At 49.0% G+C, this 25,000-nt stretch overlaps 2 protein-coding genes across 5 annotated transcripts in view; both read right to left on the bottom strand.

Moving 5' to 3' along the window:
* The window catches only part of LOC121329852 (MAX gene-associated protein-like), a 32,094-nt gene extending 23,476 nt beyond the window's left edge, over nucleotides 1–8,618 (bottom strand). For 2 of the 4 annotated variants that reach the window (XM_041275765.1, XM_041275768.1), the window contains exons 1-2: nucleotides 4,430–4,622; nucleotides 40–1,305 (exon numbers count right to left, since the gene is read on the bottom strand). In XM_041275765.1, the coding sequence (XP_041131699.1) occupies nucleotides 40–1,238 (1,199 nt within the window). In that variant the 5' untranslated portion in view covers nucleotides 1,239–1,305; nucleotides 4,430–4,622. Of the gene's footprint in view, nucleotides 1–39; nucleotides 1,306–1,857; nucleotides 1,978–4,429; nucleotides 4,623–8,531 lie in introns of those variants that run through there. The other 2 variants (XM_041275766.1, XM_041275767.1) reach the window with 2 other exon arrangements.
* A 596-nt stretch (nucleotides 8,619–9,214) lies between these two features.
* tyro3 (TYRO3 protein tyrosine kinase) overlaps nucleotides 9,215–25,000 on the bottom strand; it is a 20,130-nt gene continuing 4,344 nt past the window's right edge. Inside the window, exons 3-19 of the mRNA XM_041275399.1 lie at nucleotides 24,886–24,986; nucleotides 24,264–24,434; nucleotides 20,386–20,472; nucleotides 19,805–19,899; nucleotides 18,825–19,005; nucleotides 16,669–16,814; nucleotides 16,304–16,445; nucleotides 16,085–16,214; nucleotides 15,873–15,973; nucleotides 15,411–15,506; nucleotides 14,971–15,051; nucleotides 13,048–13,140; nucleotides 12,728–12,849; nucleotides 12,450–12,559; nucleotides 11,806–11,965; nucleotides 11,454–11,590; nucleotides 9,215–11,259 (exon numbers count right to left, since the gene is read on the bottom strand). Of these exons, the coding sequence (XP_041131333.1) occupies nucleotides 10,845–11,259; nucleotides 11,454–11,590; nucleotides 11,806–11,965; nucleotides 12,450–12,559; nucleotides 12,728–12,849; nucleotides 13,048–13,140; nucleotides 14,971–15,051; nucleotides 15,411–15,506; nucleotides 15,873–15,973; nucleotides 16,085–16,214; nucleotides 16,304–16,445; nucleotides 16,669–16,814; nucleotides 18,825–19,005; nucleotides 19,805–19,899; nucleotides 20,386–20,472; nucleotides 24,264–24,434; nucleotides 24,886–24,986 (2,368 nt within the window). The 3' untranslated portion in view covers nucleotides 9,215–10,844. The remainder of the gene's footprint in view (nucleotides 11,260–11,453; nucleotides 11,591–11,805; nucleotides 11,966–12,449; nucleotides 12,560–12,727; nucleotides 12,850–13,047; nucleotides 13,141–14,970; nucleotides 15,052–15,410; nucleotides 15,507–15,872; nucleotides 15,974–16,084; nucleotides 16,215–16,303; nucleotides 16,446–16,668; nucleotides 16,815–18,824; nucleotides 19,006–19,804; nucleotides 19,900–20,385; nucleotides 20,473–24,263; nucleotides 24,435–24,885; nucleotides 24,987–25,000) is intronic.

Here is a 25,000-nt window from a genome sequence, read left to right as displayed (position 1 = left end):
TGACAGCCAGACACACAGTCATTGAGCCAGACAGCTCACCTGGGAGCCTCATTCTTCTCAGTCTTGATGACAGAGGCAGAAGCAGCCGTGCTGAGTTTGGCCGGGGTGATCTGTCTGTGCAGGATGTTGATATCGAAGCCCTCGTTGCTGAAGAGCTCCTGGTCCATCACCTCGTCAAAGGACTCTGCGTGGCCAAACAGAGCCTTGAGGGAGGTCTGCATGGGCTTCCCTCCCGCCCTGCCCTCTTCTCCCAGAGACAGAGGCTTGGAGTCCAACCCTTCCACCTTGGCCCTGGCGGGCCGGTAGCACTGGCCGTCCTCGCGGAAGCCCTTGGCGAAGGGGTTGTAGTCGATCTTGAGCTGGGTGATGCGCAGGTTCTGGTAGGCGGTGACAGCAAAGAACTCGTTCTGTGTGAAGGAGAAGGTCATGACCTCGGGCCCGTTGAGCTGGATCACCTCGGTGGCCTTGTCGGCGGGCACCACGTGCAGCCGTGGCAGGTAGCGGTGCATGGAATGCAGGATCACGTGGCCCTCCTGGTCCAGCGTGTTGTTGGTCAGCTTCAGCTTGTAGAAGGAGACCGGCTGCTGCATCCAGTAATGGCCGGAGGAAGGGGACTCGGGGTGGATGAACACCCTGCCCAGCACGTGGGGCTCCGCCTTGCCGTTCGCCTCCCAGTGGCGCCCGTTCCACTTGTAGCGGCTGCTGTCCACGGGCGTGATGTCCATGACCAGGATGTAGCGCAGGAAGGGCTCCAGCCCGGAGAGGCGGAAGCGGCAGTAAGGGAACATGCGGCGGCCCTGCTTGGTGAGGATCATCTCCGTGTGGCAGCGGTAGAACTCGTTCCACATGTTGTTGTTGTCCAGGGTTACCCGCACCCCGCTCTTGTGGACGCACTCGGCCGGCAGGTTCCCCTCCGAGCTCTTGGGCTTGATGGTGGTGACGAGGGCGGGGGGTGCCTTGAGAGGCTTGAGGACAGGGAGGGGCTTGGGCACGGGTGCTGGAGTGATTGCGGGGGCGGGGGCGATGGCGATGAGGGATGGGGGGAGCTTGGGGACGGCCGCAGCAGCTGCCGCGCTGAGGTCCTGGTTGGACACCAGGATGCCCTGCTGCTCTTTGTTCTTGTCTCCGGGCTGCCCGGGCTTCAAGATGACGAAGAAGGCAGGCGGGGCGGCCGGGGAAGGGGTCGCTGGGGCGCCCCCGTCCTGCCGGAGGACCACCATGGGGGACTTCGTGTCCATGAGGTCACAGCGCTGGGGCGGGCTGCTGGCCGGCTTTCAGCGCCCTCCTCCTCAAGCCGTCAGCATGCTGGGGAAGGGGGGAACACAGGAGACTGTCGTTAGGTAAGGGAGGATGGGGGGGCATCAAAAATAAATGCAGCTCTGACTCACAAGACGAACATGGATTAAATCATTCAAATAAATAGATATAAACTTAAGAAGTTTAATTTTTCTGTGACATTTGGTATTTTACTTCAGTGCAAAGCTGCGTTCAGTGCATGTGGGTCTTTACCATTTCACCTAGACCAAAATGTCCACATGAAATAAATAAATAAACAAATAAATATCTATCTATCTATCTATCTAGAAAGACAGATAGATAGATAAATCTTAATTAAAAAAACACAACACAGTGCAAGTTGTAATGTCTGTGCAACACATCTGAAAACGAATATAAAAAATACATAAACAGAAACAAGCAGAAAGAAACGGATCAATGCACACGCGCTTCTGTTTGGTCGGTGATTGCATCCATCCGGTTTCTCTAACAGCCCTTCCTGCAACTAACTCAGCTCGCTCGTCGCTCGTCTGCGCAGGCTTGGCTCCGCGGCGCGTTTTTTTAATCTTAAAGTGTTATCACCCGGTGCATGAAAATCCAACTAAAACAATGCGCACGGTCCACGAGAAGACTGGCTCTGCGGCGGCGCTGGGGATTCATTCAAATCCCGTGGAAAGGAAACGAGCAGTAATGTCCATTCATTACGCACTGACCACTGTACATGACACCCCCGCGCTCGCAGAGCCCCTGTGAATGCGCTTTCCTTACCCACGCGAGACCCGAACAATCTATCCACGGCTCCATCGATCGACCCTGCTGCCGTGCTGCCACACCAACTGTGCCGCCCAAATAAGCGAGCTTTTGCACCGCAGTTAACATGTTATACCTGTGCATGGTATACACAACGTGCCCACACTGCTACCGCCCTGCTGTAGAAATAACTAAGCTGAGCGACACCGGGTTACTTTATCTTCTGTGCTGCAACTAAGCGCGCTGCTGCTACCGCCCCCGGGTGCATATCCTTAGACACCTAAATAATAAACAGCTCCAGGGCATTTAAATATCTTGGTGTGCAAATACAAACCGAAACAGACTGATTTCCGTTTCACACACGTGCCCTGCAGATAGATGCAGGTAGCATCAATGCATCAAAACATGAGCGCTGCGGCCAGCAAGATAGCTTTTAATTGTTTGTTTTTTTGTTTTGTTTTGTTTTTTTTACCGGTTAAAAAACAAAAAACAAAACAACATTTAAGACAGAACGATAGCGTTTAGCACAAATCTGCTCCGAACGCCTATTTGATTAAAGGGGAAGTGTGTTATTTTCTTTTAAAATAATATATGGAAGTGAATAGTATTTAGCAGACGTGCTTTCTGAACGAGTCACCCAGTGAAACGCCAGTAACAGTCCTTCTGCAGTTAGCTCTCAATGCAGTGCATTCTCCACCTCCGCCTACTGAGACACAGGCGTTCTGTTTTACTTGTTTCGTTTGACAGACTTCATTTCTCTTTTTTGCTTTCCAGGGATTTGTTTTTAAATGTGCTTTTCTTTAGAAACCGTGCAACTTTACTTTTACACCGTTCACAGCTCCAAAATACAGCCGGCACGACCTCAATCCGCCTTCGAAACACGAACTCGCTCAACTTCACAAGACACCACGAAACATCACTTGCAAACTGCCAATGCATCCATTTAACTGTAAGTGTATACAAACACCCAGGCACGCAGGATACAAGGAAACGCTACAAGCCGCACTGAAACACCAAACTAGTAACTTCACATCGGCAGCTTTGGGTAAAAATGAAATCTGACAAAGAAACACACACAGATCAGGGTATAACATCTTTAGCTTATATAATAATATTTTATTTGTACAAATATAACAAAACATACTTGCAGGCCCCCAGTTCCCAGTGACGCACTGTCACAGACAAGGGCAATGACTGACACACAGACAACACAACTCGCTGAGCTTTGAAAGCAGAAGGGAACACTTTGCAGAAACAAACACGTTACAGTGCTTTGCAGAGGGGGAGTTTTCATTTTGCATAATCTGTGAATCTAAACCCACCGCGAGCACACTGGCTGCAGTCGGGTCCTGTGAAGCCGGGGCAGACTGAACTGAAGTCTGCAACCTCCTTGTTCGCAGTGGCGTACCCTCAGTAGAGCACACTCAACACCTTTCATTTTAAAACAAACAAAAGAAGTGAACCCAAACCCTGACCCACCACAGCGAGCAGAGATCCTCAAACACGGGGCGCTAGATGTCTTTAACGATCTGTTTTAAACGCGTTCATTTGTTTGAACGTTTCTGTAAATATACGGAATCTTGTACAGTTAAATACAGGTATGGTTTTAGGACTGTAACAGATATGCAGTATACAGCTGAACAGTATATTTGACAATACGACCTTGTCAAACGTTCAGAGTGCGGCTCTACTTCAGAAACCCCTCTCTCCAGTCCAGACTAAAGAATCACGAAACATCCGGGTGCAGGGCAATGCTCTGTTTTGCACTATATAGTTTGTCCGCCCGTTGCGTCGGTATTTTCCGGATGCACGGTAAATATCTCTGCCTCGGCGTTTTAATCGAACACAGATACATCAAATGGGCAGCAACCAGCACCGGATCGTCTAGTTTTTTCATTTTTAATCCAGCTATACAATGCCATTCAACTTTGCAATTATTTTGCAACCGAGGAGAGTCTCCCTGCGTTTCCTCCCGCAGCTATGTTTAATAAACACCGTAGATGCATTCAATGGACCTGTTTTTGAAACTTCTGAGCAGTGCAACACAACAGTTCAATGTCTTGCTGCAATTTCACACCTTTTACAAAGCGATATAAAACAGAGCCTCCCGGCTTCAGCATAGCGTGTTTTCTGTTTGGTGCTAAATATCTCGCACTGGCTCCTCCCCTTTGCAACACAAATCCCGAAACCCGCTCTTAACCGTGGAAGCACCGCGCGCTCGAGGGCCCTCTCCACCCAGCCCGCGCTCGCGCCGCTCCCCGCCACGGCGCGTGATTCCTGTAGAAACGCACCGTGCTGGAGCTCGAGAACCAACCACCTTTTTTTGCGCCCAGCGCGGCGTGACTGCAACCGCGCAGAGTTTCACACTTGCACCAATGCAAACCTGACCCCGGTGTGGCCTTACCTTTGACAATTCAGTCTGAAATAACGTCACCGCACAGCGTCGTTTGGTTTGCTTGTCGTGTCTTGGCTGTCCTTTCGTTTTTATTTCGCCTTTCCAAAAAAAAAAAAAAAAAAAAAAAAAAAAAACCATCAACACCGTGTCTCACCCAGCTTGAGAAAACATGCGTGCGCAACACCCCTGACGTCACCACCGCACGCGCAGGACGGCGCAGATCACTTGTTCTGCGCATACGCGATGACGGCCTGGGAGGGGCGCGCCACTCCGAAGCGTGAGAGACGTCACGTGGTGCGAGGCTGTGCCAGCCAGCGAGAAGCAGCCGGTCTTGCTGATAGGGACATTTCTTTATCCCCTCAAGTGCAAGCTTTAGGCATGCTAGCACGGTAAAAGCGGCGAAGCACCGCTGTCGGGCTGCCTTGCAATAGGACAGCCGTGCATGTGCTCAGAGTGGCTCGGCCGCTGCAGTTCAGTGTGTGTGTGCGTGTGTGTGTGTGTAACAATTGAACAAAGGTTTTCACGTGGTCGACTCAGTGTGAACCAGCACAGAAGCCACTGGGTGCGCGAGAGCGAAAACCGGCAGCGTGTTGCTGAAAAAAATCCAACCCAAAGTAATAATACGAAACAGGATGCACCAGAATAAACAGTACCGCGTGTACCCGCAACCTGTACAGCACGCCAGGGGGCTTCCAGTTCCTCAAGAGAAAAGAAAGAGCGCCCTTCCCTGTGTGCAGACAGAAACTACTGATCTGTGACAGGCTCGACTCCCTCTGCCGCCGCCTCCGACTGACGAGCGCTGGACACACATTGGCATTGGGCAGCCACCTCCAGACCAGCACACACACGCTCCTTAAATTTAAACAACGTTAAATATTTCAACACAACCATTTTGTACCGCAACCTAATGCGTATGTTCCACCCCTGTGCCCGCAGATAGTAACGCTAGCATTGCAATACACCGCGATGGGAATACGAAGACTCAGACCATGTATTTATTGTGCGCTAAAGTTACAATTGAACATCAACACTCCGCAATGACCATTACAGACACCTTTTCAGCAGGAATGATTGCATTGACATGAATTTTAAAATGTTTCAAATAAAATGGTGCTAGTTGTTCTCCACAATACAAAAGCAGGTTGTTTTTAACTCAACGCTTAATCCCAGTTCACAGAACAAACCCGTATGCAGATTCTGCACTGCGTTTCGTTTTGTACAGTTTAAATTGAAACGAGAAGGGGTTATTATTTTAAAAGTCAATTCCTTCTCTTCAAGCTTGTTAACCCTAGTACTGCACTTGAGCAAACTGGTATAGAGAACGGATAATGTCCATTTGCATTTGGATTTGTCTTCCAATAATAACCTCCCTGAGGTCTAGATGTACTGTATGCCTTGCACAAGCGCTTGTTGTTCTGAGAGGAGACGAGACACAAACATATTTCACTGGTAACACTAAGTAAATAAACAAAAACACAAAAAAAGATATTAATTAATCTCAGGTCTGCACGCTTACGCACGCACGCAGCAGCCTCAGACTGGACCTCTTTATAAGCACTGCGGTAGATGCTGTGCACGGCGCTTGTTTTTCTAGTATACTAGCGCAGCTCCAGCAATGCACTGCAGTCATTACCTCGTCTGCTCGTGGGGCGGCTGCTTTACTTTGAAAATCGCTGCCTTGATGTTTCAGCACACCCCTTACAAACTGAAGGTTATAAAAACACAGTCCGGGGATGGAAACAGGACTCCTATTGCAGAGCAGTTTCACCCTTTCCAGGTTTTACTACGAGCTTGATCACCCACAGTGTAGAGGGAACAAGCTCTGGTGTGTCTAGTTAAACTCACAGTAAAACTGCCTTACAGGCCACTTTGAACCGACTCTCAACCTGTAGCTTTCCCAGAAAGCAAAAAGACGCAAATCCACGGAGTTTGATCATAAGCCAATAAGCAAAACCACGCAGCCTCACCAGGACCTGGATTCTAAGGACCTGTAGTTATTTGTGGTTAAGAATGAATGTGCAGATGAGTTTGATCAGAATTCGATGATGCGTATATGACAATGCGCATCCAAGCAGACTGGTAGGAGCAGGGCTCTTATGAAGTGCTGTCACAGTGTGAAGGTTCACTTCTTGTTAAAACAAGCTCATGCATTCTCATGAAATTCCGGCATTCGGTTCCCAGCATCTACTGTCCGTTTCCCCACCCAATCAAGAGACAGAAACCACGACCAAGTTCGTCGCTGTAATTTCGATTCTGATACACTCAAGACTGCGTGCCAATGACAGCGCACAGTAAACTCCATCCCAATACTGGATAACCAGGTCTCTAGATGCATCTAAAAACCCAGGTGTGACCTACCTTCCTGACTAACGTGCATCCCTGTGAGTAACAATTCACAGCAAAAACACACTTGAATAAAACCCAGTTACTGTTTTATGCTTTATATCGTATTTGCCTTGGCTCTTTTTTTAAGGGATGGAAGCGTGATTCCCATTGCACAGCGGTTTGATCCAATCATGGTTTTACTAGGAGTTTAATAATAAGAGCATGTCACAGATACACCGTGGCTAATCAAGCTCATAGTAAAACCTGGAAGGGGTGACACTGCTCTGCAATAGGAGTCTCATTTCCATTCCTGCATGGATAACAACAATCTCCTGTACAGGTACTTAAATACTGTAAGAGCGCACACACACACAGCGAATATTTAACATAAATATATATATATATATGTGTGTGTGTGTGTGTGTGTGTGTGTGTGTGTGTGTGTGTGTGTGTGTGTGTGTGTGTGTGTGTGTGTTTTTTAAGAAATTAGACGGTGGGGCTTCACGGTGAGGTCTTAACCAGGTACACGCCTAGCTATAATCAGGTGCATGTCCTGACAGATCGGGTTTCTATGGGGTCTCCTGAAGAGATCATATTGAATTGAAGAGAATCGTGCTGCTTTCTGCTTGGCTGTTGCGTGGTCACGTGAACCTCTATCTGTAGTCAGGGTGAGGCTGTAAATAAATGGTCCGCGACTCAGAGAAGCGATGAACTCGGGAAATTGTGAGACAAAGTAACCGGCGAACACACGGGAAAGTATGAGACAAAGTAACCGGCGAACACACGGGAAAGTATGAGACAAAGTAACCGGCGAACACACGGGAAAGTATGAGACAAAGTAACCGGCGAACACACGGGAAAGTATGAGACAAAGTAACCGGCGAACACACGGGAAAGTATGAGACAAAGTAACCGGCGAACACACGGGAAAGTATGAGACAAAGTAACCGGCGAACACACGGGAAAGTATGAGACAAAGTAACCGGCGAACACACGGGAAAGTATGAGACAAAGTAACCGGCGAACACACGGGAAAGTATGAGACAAAGTAACCGGCGAACACACGGGAAAGTATGAGACAAAGTAACCGGCGAACACACGGGAAAGTATGAGACAAAGTAACCGGCGAACACACGCACATTAAGAGACAGTGACTTTGGTGACGATGCTCTCGGGCTTTTTTATATTATCAGAGAACCGCCAAGTCCAGGCTTCTTAACAACAGCTCTGGGTTATGAAACCATTCGCGAGGGACACTGCACAAAACCACCGGAACGAGGCGTTTAATATATATATATATATATACCGTGCTGTAAATCAAACACACAGATATAACTGAGTGTAGTCACGAAGCCTGTAATATATAGATGACGGGGGACGGGGGGCGAGAAGCTGGGCTCCCCTTTGGCTGCTCCAGGTCACGTGTTTCCCAGCACAGCGCAGCAGGCGCGCTAGTGTGAACTGAATTGCGTGAGACTCATTAAATACAGAACTAGAAATAATATGGGGGGGGGTGTTGTTGAACGCACAAAGGTAAAACCAAATGCATTGCCATTTTTTGTGTTTATTTCTCACAATTGTTTTGTGTGACGCTTTTAAACAGCCCATAGCGCTGCCTGGCTCTGTGTATGCCGTCAGGTGACCTTACCGACAACCCCCCCCTCCAAAACGCAACAAACGTGTTTTTAAGTTAATCAATAACTGAAGTCTACGGAAAATGATGTCACATCTACAAACCCCCCAATGGCTGTACACGAAGATTATAGAGGAATAAATGCGTGTTTACCTCGTGAAACAAGAGGGGGAAACGATGCGATCTCTTAATCCAAATCCCTCTGAAGACTAAGCACGGGTGTGAGATCCTCGAAGGGAGTAAATACTGCGACACTGCGCATGCGCCTCGTGTGACCGCTTGTGCTAGTGTGTGTGTGTGTGTGTGTGTGTGTGTGTGTGTGTGTGTGTGTGTGTGTGTGTGGAGAGAGGTCTTGCTTGGCCGAAGTGTGTGTTTGAGAGACACAGAGACACATTTTCACTTGACTTGCACTTCAACCACAGTGCGGTTTAACGCGGAGTTCTGCGCCTGCTCGCACATCAGAGTCGATTTCTGTAAAGTCCTTTTTTTTTAAAATTTTCACCCCACCTTACCGCTCCTCTCACGTGATGAACAGTGACGCTGGTTAATATCGAAGGTTCACGAAGGCAGAACAAAACTGTCTCACGAGAAATGAAAAGTAAAAACTTTTAAACATTCGCAGATTCATTCACAAGGGTAGCAGGGAATCAATAGGGTTATTTTTGTATGCGTCCCGCTTCACTTCAGACCAGCAGTTTTGAGGAATCTTTGAGAAAGGAAATGCAGTGAGCTTGGAAAAAATGATCCGAGCTCAATATCAATTAGATATATTGTTTACACATTATTATTATTAATAATAATAATAATAATAATAAACCTTCAACTACATTATGTAATCCATTATCCCGCATTATTTATTGGCTCATATTTAATAAATCAACTAAACAGTATATCTGATCCTCTACATACATATTACAATATGATCATTTGCTTATTTTGCTCCATGAGTTGGAATGGCTTACAGCAAACCTAACTTGCAGCTCCAAATCACTTTTAGTACAATTCAAGAGTAAGCTCCATGCTCATTGAATTGAGAGCTGTGCTTGTTTCAAGTAGTTTACACCTGTATGGACTGTCACTATCTGGTTGTTTATAGAAATGAGCATGACTTGTCAGTGTTTGAAATGTATCTTATTTCTGTTTTTGTATTTTTGTATGGGGATATGTTGTATTGTACTGCTCCTGGCTAGATCTCACTTGCAAAATATATTTCAATCTCATTGTGAATTCATAGTGAAATAAAGGTTTTAAAAACCACATATGAACAGTAAGAAACAAAGCCAGTGCAGAGCCTTATCCTGCATGAGGCACTGCTGTTACACAGCTCTCAATCGTGCTTCAGTGCACTAAACTAGCAGCTGCTGTTTCTATACACTCCATGATCAGCTCCCAACGATCAGGACACAACCTAGAATACACATAATAATACAGTAAACTGCTCCAATTTACAGTCTAACGTAAAACAAACAAAAACGAAACAACTGTCACTTGCCCTGTAACACCATTGCTGGTTCCCTGCATGATAAAAAAAACACTCGTCCATGTTAATAATCAACATGCAGAACAAACTGGATATATATTAATAAAAACATTCACATGCTAAAAAGAAGCTCCAGAAACGTTTCTTATTTGCTTCAATGATCTTGTAATTCTCACTGTTTTCTTGTTAACAGACTCACTAAGTTTCCTTTCTTTTCAGGACTTTGAAAGTGATTGAGTGCTTGTCCCGTGGATGTCCTGCAATACATGTTCAGTAAATCACATCTCTGTGCTGCAAGTTTAAACCCAAACACAGTGTCGATGTGCAGTCATGAACAACGTGTCTATAGATACAAATATATACATATCAAGGATACTGGATGATCACTCGTGGTGGGCAGGTTGTATTTACTGGAAGGATGGATGCCTCATTAAGGACATCCTTCTAAGATCGGTAACTGGCATTTCTTGACTAAACTTGTTCTCCAAACAGCAATGGAAATCTAAAATGATTTCAGACAGTTTAACGTTGTTCTGAAACAGGTATGGGTGGCAGTACTGTTTGAATACCGAAGTGCAGCTCCGTCCTGATCTTCAGAAGCACAGCACTGGACTGGAATAGAAGCAAAGGCTCTGTGAGCATACTGAATGACAGACATGCATCCCGTGCTGAATGACAGACATGCATTGCATGCTGAATGACATGCATCCCGTGCTGAATGACAGACATGCACCGCGTGCTGAATGAGACATGCATCCTGTGCTGGACAGCCCCGTGCTTGTGGTATGAATGGTATTCCCTGTACATCCAGGACTGGCGTGCTGTGGCTCATCTAGCTGAGGTACAGTGCTGAAACTGGGTGCTACTGAGAGATAGCGCCACCATGAGCGATGCTTATACTGCATCTGAACTTATTGTATCCCTGCAAGGCGCAGTCCAGTGAACTGAGAAGAGAGCTGTCTGAAAGGGAAGGCAGCCTCCTCGGTTCACATGTTGATGACGGTGTCTTCACCCTCCTCTTCCTCCCCCTCCTTTTCTGCATCTTTTTGTAACAGTGGGCAGGCCCGGCTGGTTCCCGATTGGCCATCGTCCTCAAGTGAGCCGCGGGGGTCCATGATGTAGCGGTAGTCCCCCCCAGTGGCAGCGGCTGCCCCCAATAAGTCTTTGAGACAGCTCGCCCCCTGCCCCTTCTGCCATGGGACACCGCTACCGCCTTCGGCACCGCCCCCAGCCCCTTGTCCCCCACGTGACTCCTCCCCAGGCCCCTCCCCCAGGTTCACATACAGCAGCTCCTTCTTGGAATCTAGCCCTGCCCACACCTCCTCCAGCTGGCCAATCAGGCTCTGGAAGCTGGGCCGGCCCTTGGGGTCGGAGTTCCAGCAGCTGTGCATGATTTCAAAGCTGTGGGAGATAGCCGAGGAGGGGAGAAGAGGGGGAAAGGGAGGGAAGAGTTGGGGGAGAGAAAAGAGGAAGAGGGGCAAGAGAGCGAAAGGGAGAAAGAAAGGACAAGAGGGAGAGAAGAGATGGTTAGTACAACTACATCTGTTTCATCACGTCCCCAATTCCAACCCTCTCCCCTCCCACCCCTCACTTACACCTTGTCCAGGCAGCCGGGCGGCTGTTTGAGTCTGTTTCCCTTCAGCAGGTACTCGTAGATCTCACAGTTCTCCACGCCGGGGTAGGGGGTCTGTCCCAGCGTCACAATCTCCCACATCGTCACACCAAACGACCACTGGGTCCGACACGGGGCGGGGGAAATATGGGAGAGATAAAGGAGTAGTGTTTTTACAATTGAACTGAAGTGTAAGACTGCACCATGTAGTTCTGTGTTGCTCTGAAGGAATGGAGCTGAGCATAACGTGAACTGCTGTGTGTTCCCCCCCTCCCCCCCCACCCCCCCCCACCCCACCCTACAGGGGGGGGGGGTGTTAATACATTACAGACAACCACGTCGCTCTGCGTCGTATACACATTGTCAGCCAGGCTCTCCAGACCGATCCACTTGACGGGGAGTTTGGAGGCAGAGCCCTGCCGGTAGTAGTCTCCGCTGTAGATTCTCTTGGACAGGCCGAAGTCCGCCACGCAGACGCTCATATCCTCCCCCAGCCTGCAAGAGACACACTCGGGGTCACACCCTACACCCCCTGCTCATCAGGAGGGTTAAAAGCAGAACACAATGTGTGCGATGGCTCTATTCTTATAATACAGGATCCAGCAGACCCTGATATCAGTGTGACAATGCAGATGCTCTTGCCTCTCCTGGAGTGGGGATGTGCTATGCTGTTAATATTGTATTGTAAGTCTGTTTTATACTGAGGTTGGAAGACGTTTTTCTTTAGAAGGTCTGTGACAGCAGTACAAGCTGACAAATAAAATCCCGCTGTGTTACGGAGGACATCTCCAGATCAGATGGCAGCCTGCCAGGTTTCAAGCGCTGTATAACAGCACAGTGTAGAACTGCAGACAACGAGCAAAATAACGCTAGCCTTTCATTTGCCCTATCACATCATTGCTTGTTCCCCAGCATGCTGCAAACAGGGGTCCTTGCTACCCCCAGGTTTATGAGCCAGCTGCGGGGTGTGCTTGCTCACATGCAGTTGCGTGCGGCGAGGTCGCGGTGAATGAAGTTCTTGTGGCTCAGGTAGTTCATCCCTCGAGCGATATCCAGCATGAACTGAACCAGCGTGGGCAGAGGGAGGGTCTGTGCAGGGAGAGAGAGACGGGGTAACGGGAGAGGGCTTTACATTCCATTTCATATCAAGCGTGCAATCGTTTCATTCCTGAAGCAGTTACTCAACTGTCATGCTTCATTCACTTTTTGATTCCCTGCGCTAAGGTAAATACTGCGGGGGGCGCCAGAGAGACTTACGAAGGGGGTGTCGCCCAGGCGTGACATCAGCAGGTAGTGATGCAGGTCTCCGTGCTTCATGAAGGGCAGGATCACCATGGGAACGGGCAGGCGCTGGGGGGTGCGGCTCTGCAGACTCACTCCTGGGTAAGGGGGAGTGGTTAGTGTTTGTCCAGCCAGCAGCTTTAATAAAACATGCGATGTGCAGAGCCCTCACAGCGCTTTGTACTAGTTCTCTTGTGGACGCCTAGCCCTGTAGCAGTGGGCTGAAAACCTTCAAGCGGCTCAGTGATGGAGGGGAAACTAAACTGGGTTCTGAAAGAGCCGGGTTGCTGTCTTACCGATCAGCTTGATGACGTTGGGGTGATCGAAGTCCTTCATGTAGGCTGCTTCCCTCAGACACTGCTCAATATCACTGGAGCAGTTCATATCCGCTGTTCACAACGACATGACATTACAATACAGGACAACCCCTTAGGAGACACACACACACTGCAGAGAGCTCACACACACACACACACACTGCAGAGGGCTCTCACACACACACACACACACTGCAGACACATCACACACACACACACACACACTGCAGAGGGCACACACACACACACACACACACACACACACACACACACACACACACAGCAGGGGGCTCACACACACACACACTGCAGAGGGCACTCACACACACACACACACACACACACACAGACACACTCTCTGCACTCTCACACACACACACACACACTGCAGAGGGCTCTCACACACACACACACACACACAGCAGGGAGGGCAGAGGGCTCACACACACACACACACACACTGCAGAGGGCTCTCACACACACACACACACACACACACACACACACTGCAGAGGGCTCTCACACACACACACACACACACACTGCAGAGGGCTCTCACACACACACACACACTGCAGAGGGCTCACACACACACACACACACACACACACTGCAGAGGGAGTCAGAGTGTGTGTGTTTGTGTGTGTGCACACACACACACACACACGTGCAGAGGGTGTGTGTGTGTGTGTGTGAGAGAGTCACACTGCAGTGTGTGTCTCACACACCAGGTGGGATCCACACACACACACACACACACACACACACACACACTCACACACACACACACACACACTGCAGAGGGCTCTCACACACACACACACACACACTGCAGAGGGCTCTCACACACACACACACACACACACACTGCAGAGGGCTCACACACACACACACACACACACACACACACACACACACACACACACACACACACACACACACACACACACACACACACACACACACACACACACACACACACACACACACACACACACACACACACACACACACAGGGCTCACACACACACACACACACTGCCGAGGGCTCTCACACACACACACACTGCCGAGGGCTCACACACACTGTAGAGGGCTCACACACACACACACACACTGTAGAGGGCTCACACACACACACACACACACTGTAGAGGGCTCAACACACACTGTAGAGGGCTCACACACACACTGCAGAGGCTCACACACACACACACACACACTGCAGAGTGCTCACACACACACACACACACACACACACTGCACAGGGCTCACACACACTGCAGAGGGCTCTCACACACACACACACACACACACTGCAGAGTGCTCACACACACACACACACACACACGAACACTGCAGAGTGCACACACACACACACACTGCAGAGGGCTCACACACACACACACACACACACGCGCACACTGCAGAGGGCTCACACACACTGCAGAGGGCTCTCACACACACACACACACACACACACTGCAGAGTGCTCACACACACACACACTGTAGAGGGCTCACACACACACTGTAGAGGGCTCTTACACACACACACACGCACACTGCAGAGGGCTCACACACACACTGCAGAAGGCTCACACACACACTGCAGAAGGCTCACACACACACACACACTGCAGAAGGCTCACATACACACACTGCTGAAGGCTCACACACACACACTGCAGAGGGCTCACACACACACTGCTGAAGGCTCACACACACACACACACACACACACACACACACACACACACACACACACACACACACTGCAGAGGGCTCACACACACACTGCTGAAGGCTCACACACACACTGCAGAGGGCTCACACACCAGACTAAGGGCCACTCCACTGCTCCCTGCTCCCTGCAGCTCATACACTAATTGCTGATACTCACACTGGAGCACCTTGACAGCGACTCTCTTCACAGTGCCGTCCTCTCTCTTCAGACTGGCCTCACGGACTGAGCCAAACTCGCCTGGGAGAAAGAGACTGGGTCAGACTGGGGATATACTGGGTCAGACTGGGAGAGAGAGACTGGGTCACACTGGGAGTAGAGATACTGGGGTTACAGATACTGGGGTTATACTGGGAATGCAATGTGAGACAGAAGGGACTGGAATAGATATAATGGGAATCTCATGTATTGTCGGAATTTACTAAGACAGAAGAGACTGAGTACAATGTTCAAATTACTTCAAAATCACTCAGTAACAATACGCTGTTCTTCAGGGCAGTATGTCAGGAATTACAAAAAGGAATTGGTACGCTAATGCTCCCCGTCCTTCTGTGGACATTGCCCCTGTGCTCCCAGTCTGTGTTGGGAGCCGCCCTCACCTTTGCCCAGCAGGCGCCCCAGAAAGAGCCATCTCTCTGGGATCAGCATGTCCTGCAGCTTCTCCTTCAGCTCATTGCTGATACCCAGGCAGTCCACTGGAGGGAGACAGAGAGGCAGCAGGACCAGGTTACAATAATATTAATAACCCTAATAAAGGGTGAGGGAATTCACAGTGGAAGTATAGCGATGGACAGACCAGTATGGTAAAGGACAGAAAAAACATTGAAAAGCCTAAAGTCTAAATGGATAATTTTTTAAACCTTTTTTTCCTAGTGCGGTGTTGTTATAAAACCACACAATATATGGCACAGCATCAGGGGTGGGGAGGTGTAAAACTACTATCAAATTTATTTTTCAATGTCTTTAAACTCATTTAGACTTTTAGTGCAAATGCTGCCTATTGAGATGGGACAGTGCAGAGGAAGAGCGGACAATGCAGTGAAGTGGAGGGCAGTGCTCACATGTGGAGTCGCTGGGCTCAGGCGCCTGCCTGTTAAAGGAGCGCGCTGCCCTGTAGGACACTGCAGGCTCTGCACCCGGGAGAACCGGCTCAAACACTGCGCTGCAAACACAGCAACATTACAACAACAACATTACAACACAGCAACACAATACACAGCATTAAAACAGTGAGCTCTGCAAGCTCTGACTCTGCCTGGGGAGGCTCTCTCACCCGAACCGCGTCTCTTTGTTCCTGCGCACGAGCAGCAGCAGGGCCAGCCCCCCCAGCGCCGCCGCGGCCAGCAGCACTGCGAGGAACAGCAGCACCCACAGGCGACCTCGCGTCATTGCAACAGAAACACCTGGGGAGGGACGAGGGAGAGGGAGAGGGGGTGAGTGTTTAAGGGTAACTATAGATGTAACAGACTCTTGCCCCCCCCCCCCACCGCACTCACCCTCCTGGGGTCCCACAGCAGCGCCTGGGTCCAGGGCCCGCAGCCCGCAGAGTTGCACGCGCTCACACGGAACGAGGCGTTGTAGAACCCTCCCGCGAGAGAGAGGTTCACACGGGTCTGTGTGAGGAGCATGGTGTCCTGCAGGGGGCGACAGAGAGAGGCACAGTCACAGCCCAGACAAACAGAACTGAGCCACACAACAGTACTGGAACAGAACTGTAGTTACAGGTTCAAAAAACAGACACCTGTCCTGTCCCATGTTGTTAACTTGCTGTACTGTGCCGGTTTATATATAAATCTAAAAGCACAGACACAGACTGACACACAGTGACACTGAGAGCTGGTGTACCCCTGTATGCACCTGCTTCTCCTCTCCAGGCCGGCCCCACTCCACCCTGTACTCCTGCAGCACCCCGTTCAGCTCCTCCCGAGAGGGAGCCCCCCAGCTCAGCAGCAGAGACCCCCCCGTCACCTCCAGACTGAAATTGAGGGGCGCGGCCCCCGGCGCTGAGGAACAGAAACACACACACAGGGGGGTCAGTGGAGCAATAACTGGGGCACACAGAAACAGAGAGCCCTCAACCACAGACTAGCCCTGAGCACAGAAAACCCTCGGCCAGCTGCCATGGGAAAAGTGCAAAATGCAAACTTAATGAGGGACATGACTCTGTAGTGTAGATGTATTGCTGAAGACCGGTATAGAGATTCAGAGGAGCAGAAGAGCAATGTTGCAATCTTATACGGTCCCACTGATCAAGCACATTTGTATAAAATCAACAGCTGATTGGATTAAACCCTGAACGCAATTGAAAGGTCTATATAGGAGGTTCAGCCCATGAGAAGATTCAAGGCAATTCTCTCCTGTAGACCATGCAGACCACATCAGAGAGACAGAAACACAGGCTTCCGAGACCCGAACAATAGAAATATAAACTAGAACAATATAAACTGCAAATGTAAACTGTTCTGTATGTAACCTTCTTCGTCGGTCAGGAGTTGCAGTAGCTAGGTATGGATGTGGTCACTAGATGGCGCCTGAGCCCTGATGAACCACAGAACCACAAACACACTCTTTCTCTCTCTCTCTCTCTCTCTCTCTCTCACACATACAAAGCCCCATTGTACAGTGAAACTGGGGGAATTCACTGGCATGCATCCAGAGCCGAGAGTTTACAAACCTGCTAATGAGGGCAGGATCAGCATGCATCCACAATCTCTCCCCAACCGCGCTCCCCTGTTTGTCTGTGTGACTCTGCTAGTTTGACAGTAATAACTCTGATGGATGCTCTAGTCAGTGTGTTTGTCTGTGTGACTCTGCTAGTTTGACAGTAATAACTCTGATGGATGCTCCAGTCAGTGTGTTTGTCTGTGTGACTCTGCTAGTTTGGCAGTGATAACTCTGATGGATGCTCTAGTCAGTGTGTTTGTCTGTGTGACTCTGATAGTTTGACAGTAATAACTCTGCTAGTTTGACAGTAATAACTCTGATGGATGCTCTAGTCAGTGTGTTTGTCTGTGTGACTCTGCTAGTTTGGCAGTGATAACTCTGATGGATGCTCCAGTCAGTGTGTTTGTCTGTGTGACTCTGCTAGTTTGACAGTAATAACTCTGATGGATGCTCTAGTCAGTGTGTTTGTCTGTGTGACTCTGCTAGTTTGACAGTAATAACTCTGATGGATGCTCTAGTCAGTGTGTTTGTCTGTGTGACTCTGCTAGTTTGACAGTAATAACTCTGATGGATGCTCTAGTCAGTGTGTTTGTCTGTGTGACTCTGCTAGTTTGACAGTAATAACTCTGATGGATGCTCTAGTCAGTGTGTTTGTCTGTGTGACTCTGCTAGTTTGACAGTAATAACTCTGATGGATGCTCTAGTCAGTGTGTTTGTCTGTGTGACTCTGCTAGTTTGACAGTAATAACTCTGATGGATGCTCTAGTCAGTGTGTTTGTCTGTGTGACTCTGCTAGTTTGACAGTAATAACTCTGATGGATGCTCTAGTCAGTGTGTTTGTCTGTGTGACTCTGCTAGTTTGACAGTAATAACTCTGATGGATGCTCTAGTCAGTGTGTTTGTCTGTGTGACTCTGCTAGTTTGACAGTAATAACTCTGATGGATGCTCCAGTCAGTGTGTTTGTCTGTGTGACTCTGCTAGTTTGACAGTAATAACTCTGATGGATGCTCTAGTCAGTGTGTTTGTCTGTGTGACTCTGCTAGTTTGACAGTAATAACTCTGATGGATGCTCTAGTCAGTGTGTTTGTCTGTGTGACTCTGCTAGTTTGACAGTAATAACTCTGATGGATGCTCTAGTCAGTGTGTTTGTCTGTGTGACTCTGCTAGTTTGACAGTAATAACTCTGATGGATGCTCTAGTCAGTGTGTTTGTCTGTGTGACTCTGCTAGTTTGACAGTAATAACTCTGATGGATGCTCTAGTCAGTGTGTTTGTCTGTGTGACTCTGCTAGTTTGGCAGTGATAACTCTGATGGATGCGTCAGTCAGTGTGATTTACCTGAGTTTGACAGTAATAACTCTGATGGAAGTTGACCCAGTCAGTGAAAGGGGAGGAGCCGACCTCGTTGCTGCAGACGATTCGCGTGCTGTAGTTTGAAAAGCACTTCAGCCCTCCAATCGTCTGCTCATGGGGCGGGACCGACACCTGGCGCTCGAACAGCTCCTCCCTCTTCCCAGAATTCTCTGCAAACTGTTGGGATTCCGAACAGAAAACACGTCACTGTGATCTCAGAGAGACAGCACAGGAACAAAACAGTGGGGTCTATGGAGATAAAAGCAGAAACCATGTGAAAAGCCCAGCATCATAACCAGCGCCTCCCACTTATCAGTACAGTCACTGTGTTCCTCACAGCTTCGTGTGTGCCAGTAGCAGAATGCAGCACTACCTCAGCTAAATAAACGTTAATATACCCCAGGTGACTGCATGCCAGCTCTGTACATTCATCTACCTACACACTGCCACTCGTACTGCCCGTAGCAGAATGGCACCCAGGCATTAAGAAGTCTCAGATCAGAAACATTGCAGGGCTACAGTTACTGTCAAGCAGGTTCTCTGACATCCACTTAAACACACACACAGCACTGCACACCCAGTACGGTACTAAAGAACTGACCTCTTGTACTGACACACACAGACACACCCAGTACAGTGCAGCACAGTACAGAGCTAAGGGGTTTATCTGTGCCAGTGATTATTGCAAGAACAATGCGAGGGAGCACTGAGACACTGACAGACGTTGCCACAGGGCCAGAGACACATAATAAACTAGCTAGACTCACAAATACAATTGCTTATTTCATGTGTGTTCCTTTGTGTTCATGACAGTAATAACTCTGATGGATGCTCTAGTCAGTGAGAGAGTCTGAGTGACTCTGAGAGTTTGACAGTAATAACTCTGATGGATGCTCTAGTCAGTGAGTTTGTCTGTGTGAGAGAGAGAGAGTAGAGGGCTGATGGATGCTCTAGTCAGTGTGTTTGTCTGTGTGACTCTGGAGTGTCCATCAGGGCCGGGTCTCCAGGACAGGGTGACGTTGTCCTCTTGAACCCGAGTCACCTGCAGCTCCTGAGGGGGGCCTGGCAATGCTGCGGGGCGAGTCAGAGAGGAGCAGCAGTGAAGCTCAAACAACAACATCACTGTCAATCCTGCAATCCTCGCGCATTATCAAAAACTGCTCTGTAGCTCTGCTGGGTTTTACACCTGCTCCACACAGAACAGCAGAGACGCTGTGTTCAGGACTGAGTCTGCATTTCCACTGTCTGTTACAGGGTATGTGGTCCTCATACAGGCTGTATATCCAATATGCATGCATCATAGAGGGAGAAAGTGGGTGTACTTATGAGAAAAATCATAGCATTTATTTTTTTGGCCTTAGTAAAATAAAGAAGTCATGTGTTATCTCTACAGCATAGTGGATAACAGGGCTCAATGCTAGATGACACCACAGCTTGTCAGGCAGGGCCAGGCAGGGCAGACGTGTTTCCAGCGAGTCTGTGTGCCCCAGGCAGACTTGTTTCCAGCGAGTCTGTTGCTGCAGACGATTCGCGTGCTGTAGTTTGAAAAGCACTCACCCTTGATGTGGACAGTGGCGGTGCGAGAGGTTGACACCCCCTTCTGATTCTTGGCTTCGCAGTAGAACTCAGTGCTCTGCATCAAGCCTGAAACACAATGCACAACACACTAAAATCAACACAACGCAACACAGAGCCCCATCAACACAACACAACGTAGAGCCCGATCAGCACAACACAGAGCCCCATCAAAACAGTGGGGTCATGGACATAAAAGCAGAAACCATGTGAACACAACACAGAGCCCCATCAACACAACACAACACAGAGTGCCATCAACACAACAAAGAGCCCTATCAGCACAACACAACACTACCTCAGCTAAATAAACGTTAATATACCCCAGGTGACTGCATGCCAGCTCTGTACATTCATCTACCTACACACTGCCACTCGTACTGCCCGTAGCAGAATGGCACCCAGGCATTAAGAAGTCTCAGATCAGAAACATTGCAGGGCTACAGTTACTGTCAAGCAGGTTCTCTGACATCCACTTAAACACACACACAGCACTGCACACCCAGTACGGTACTAAAGAACTGACCTCTTGTACTGACACACACAGACACACCCAGTACAGTGCAGCACAGTACAGAGCTAAGGGGTTTATCTGTGCCAGTGATTATTGCAAGAACAATGCGAGGGAGCACTGAGACACTGACAATTGATTTTAAGAAGGAATTGGAATTGAAAAGCAGGACTTACCCCTGACCCTGGTAAGAAATACCAGCCTTTCTCAAAGAGCATTAAACACTGCTGGGTAATGCTTCCAGAGATTAGACATGGGTTAGAGAGCTCTGTCGAGGTCACAGGGGGCTTTATAAACGCCACCAGGATCGGACGACACAGAGAGACAACGATACAAAGTGAATGGACACAATAAGAATGCACTGGTTCTGATAACTATAGTGTGCTTTCCTTGTGCTGCTGGACCATGGTGACACAGTTCACTTGAGAACGAGATCAGGGTCAAACACTTTCAACAAAGAAAACCTGTCTGCAGAGACAGGAAACCCCATGACATGAAACAACACCAGCAGGAAATGCTCTGCGCGTGAAAAATGTGCGCTTGGATCGTAGCTTCAAACTGCATTTCTTATTAAACAATATACATTAAAAATCTTGTTTTCTATGTATGTGTGTGATGTGTGCACGCATGTGCATATATACAGGGTTCGGCTGCATTTTAAACACTGGATTGAAACTGCCCTTCAGATTAGAATCTATTGTGATTACAGTATTTAAGAAAAACCTGCACAGGCCTAATTATATGGCAAGTTGAATATCTCTCTGGATTGCATCAAACACCTATCCATATTTATCCCAGGACTGACCTTTTAAAAGTATGTTTGCTTGTTATTTGTGTAGTTCTTCCTATGATTATACTATGCATTTAGTTTACCCTCGTCTGCCATTATAATTAATATTCTTTACCACACGGCACTGCTCTTTACAATGTTTGCCTATGCTTTACTAGGCTTCCACTGTGCTTTGACTATGGGACATTTTTATAAGGGTACCCCTAAAAATATTGATTTCCTTGTGCTGTAATTCTGTTTGATTATTGTGGTGAGGCAGAGCTGGTGAGATCTGTAGATACAAGCCTGTGTTTTAGGGTCAGATGCAGCCAATCACAAATGCAATCGAACTGGTAGAGCTGGTTTGAGTCTCTGAGACTGACAGTAATGTGGTCCCCTTGCCTGTCACGGCACGCTGCAGGAGTGGCTAATGCAGCCCCAGCTCAGAGAGCACCCTGCTTACGAAACTCCAACAACAGAAAAACAACCAGACCAGAAATAAACAAGCACTGGACTCAGGGGCTGCACTGCACAGCAAGCTGTTTAAACACTGGACTCAGGGGCTGCACTGCACAGCAAGCTGTTTAAACACTGGACTCAGGGGCTGCACTGCACAGCAAGCTGTTTAAACACTGGCACTCAGGGGCTGCACTGCACAGCAAGCTGTTTAAACACTGGACTCAGGGGCTGCACTGCACAGCAAGCTGTTTAAACACTGGACTCAGGGGCTGCACTGCACAGCAAGCTGTTTAAACACTGGACTCAGGGGCTGCACTGCACAGCAAGCTGTTTAAACACTGGACTCAGGGGCTGCACTGCACAGCAAGCTGTTTAAACACTGGACTCAGGGGCTGCACTGCACAGCAAGCTGTTTAAACACTGGACTCAGGGGCTGCACTGCACAGCAAGCTGTTTAAACACTGGACTCAGGGGCTGCACTGCACAGCAAGCTGTTTAAACACTGGACTCAGGGGCTGCACTGCACAGCAAGCTGTAGTGTGCTGGACTTGTGCTGCTGGACCATGGTGACACAGCTGTTTGAACACTGGATCAGGGTCTGCACTTTCAACAAAGAAAACTGTCTGCAGACACAGGAAACCTCATGACATGCAACAACACCAGCAGGAAATGCACTGCAAGCTGTGAAAACACTGTGCGCTCAGGGGCTGCAGCTTCAAACTGCATTTCTTATTAAACACTGGACTCAAAAATCTTGTTTTCTATGTAAGCTGTGTGATGTGTGCACTCATGTGCATGCACTACACAGCAAGCTGCATTTTAAACACTGGACTCAAACTGCACTTCACATTAAGCTGTTTAAACACTGGACTCAGGGGCTGCACTGCACAGCAAGCTGTTTAAACACTGGACTCAGGGGCTGCACTGCACAAACAAGCTGTTTAAACACTGGACTCAGGGGCTGCACTGCACAGCAAGCTGTTTAAACACTGGACTCAGGGGCTGCACTGCACAGCAAGCTGTTTAAACACTGGACTCAGGGGCTGCACTGCACAAAGCTGTTTAAACACTGGACTCAGGGGCTGCACTGCACAGCAAGCTGTTTAAACACTGGACTCAGGGGCTGCACTGCACAGCAAGCTGTTTAAACACTGGACTCAGGGGCTGCACTGCACAGCAAGCTGTGTTAAACACTGGAGCCAGGGGCTGCACTCGCACTGCAAGCTGGTTTGAACACTGGACTCAGGGGCTGCACTGCACAGCAAGCTGCAAACACTGGCTCAGGGGCTGCACTGCACAGCAAGCTGCTTAAACACTGGAACTCAGGGGCTGCACTGCACCAGCAAGCTGTTTAAACACTGGACTCAGGGGCTGCACTGCACAGCAAGCTGTTTAAACACTGGACTCAGGGGCTGCACTGCACAGCAAGCTGTTTAAACACTGGACTCAGGGGCTGCACTGCACAGCAAGCTGTTTAAACACTGGACTCAGGGGCTGCACTGCACAGCAAGCTGTTTAAACACTGGACTCAGGGGCTGCACTGCACAGCAAGCTGTTTAAACACTGGACTCAGGGGCTGCACTGCACAGCAAGCTGTTTAAACACTGGACTCAGGGGCTGCACTGCACAGCAAGCTGTTTAAACACTGGACTCAGGGGCTGCACTGCACAGCAAGCTGTTTAAACACTGGACTCAGGGGCTGCACTGCACAGCAAGCTGTTTAAACACTGGACTCAGGGGCTGCACTGCACAGCAAGCTGTTTAAACACTGGACTCAGGGGCTGCACTGCACAGCAAGCTGTTTAAACACTGGACTCAGGGGCTGCACTGCACAGCAAGCTGTTTAAACACTGGACTCAGGGGCTGCACTGCACAGCAAGCTGTTTTAAAGCTAATCTTGGTGGGGTTATGTTTACTAATGTATTTTCCTTGATTAGACTCACTTTGCATGGTTTTCTGTTTCAGTTGTCACATCTTGGCGACTGTTGAAATGTTTTCATGCAACCCTGTGGCTTAAGCAGAGCTCTCCGAATCATGTCTAATCTAGCCCAGCTGGAACACCAGCAGCTCAGCTATTTCCATCAGTTCATAGTATTTCTAAGAGAGACTGGGAGGCTGTACCTGGGACAGTCAGGGTGTAGGGGGAGGGGTGCGGACCCCCCAGCTGCACCCCCCTCTTCCACCAAACCAGCTGCACTGGATCGGGGGGTCCCACAGCCCCACAGCTGAGGTTAAAGGTCATACCGGGTAACACTGCGACATCCTGGGGTTCCGTCACAAAGTGGGGTACACCTGGGGGGGGGGGGGGCAAAAGGGGAGACAACAAGATAAAGCACAAGTGTTATTTTAGAAGGTAAAGGTCTCTTTTCCAAAACTGCCTAGAAATGTTTTTAGTTTTCTAGAAATAGCTATAGAATTCTAGGATTTAAAGCTTGTGTATCGAGTGAGTGTGAGTGAGGGACTGTCTACTGAGTGTGAGTGATGGCTTGTGTATCGAGTGAGTGTGAGTGAGGGCTTGTGTATCGAGCAAGTGTGAGTGAGGGCTTGTGTATCGAGCGAGTGCGAGTGAGGGCTTGTGTATCGAGCGAGTGCGAGTGAGGGCTTGTGTATCGAGCGAGTGCGAGTGAGGGCTTGTGTATCGAGCGAGTGCGAGTGAGGGCTTGTGTATCGAGCGAGTGCGAGTGAGGGCTTGTGTATCGAGCAAGTGTGAGTGAGGGCTTGTGTATTGAGTGTGAGTGTTTACCTTCCACAGTGATCCAGGCTGGCTCGGAGGACACAGTGACTCCAGCAGTCTCGGACACACAGACGTACATCCCAGCGTCTGCCTGCTGGACAGACTTCATGCTGAGGACAGAGAG

Source organism: Polyodon spathula, chromosome 17, assembly GCF_017654505.1.
Source record: "Polyodon spathula isolate WHYD16114869_AA chromosome 17, ASM1765450v1, whole genome shotgun sequence".
In the NCBI taxonomy this organism is placed as follows: Eukaryota; Metazoa; Chordata; class Actinopteri; order Acipenseriformes; family Polyodontidae; genus Polyodon; species Polyodon spathula.
The sequence above is the reverse complement of the archived record's forward strand: the minus strand, read 5'-3'. Positions and strand labels throughout refer to the sequence as shown.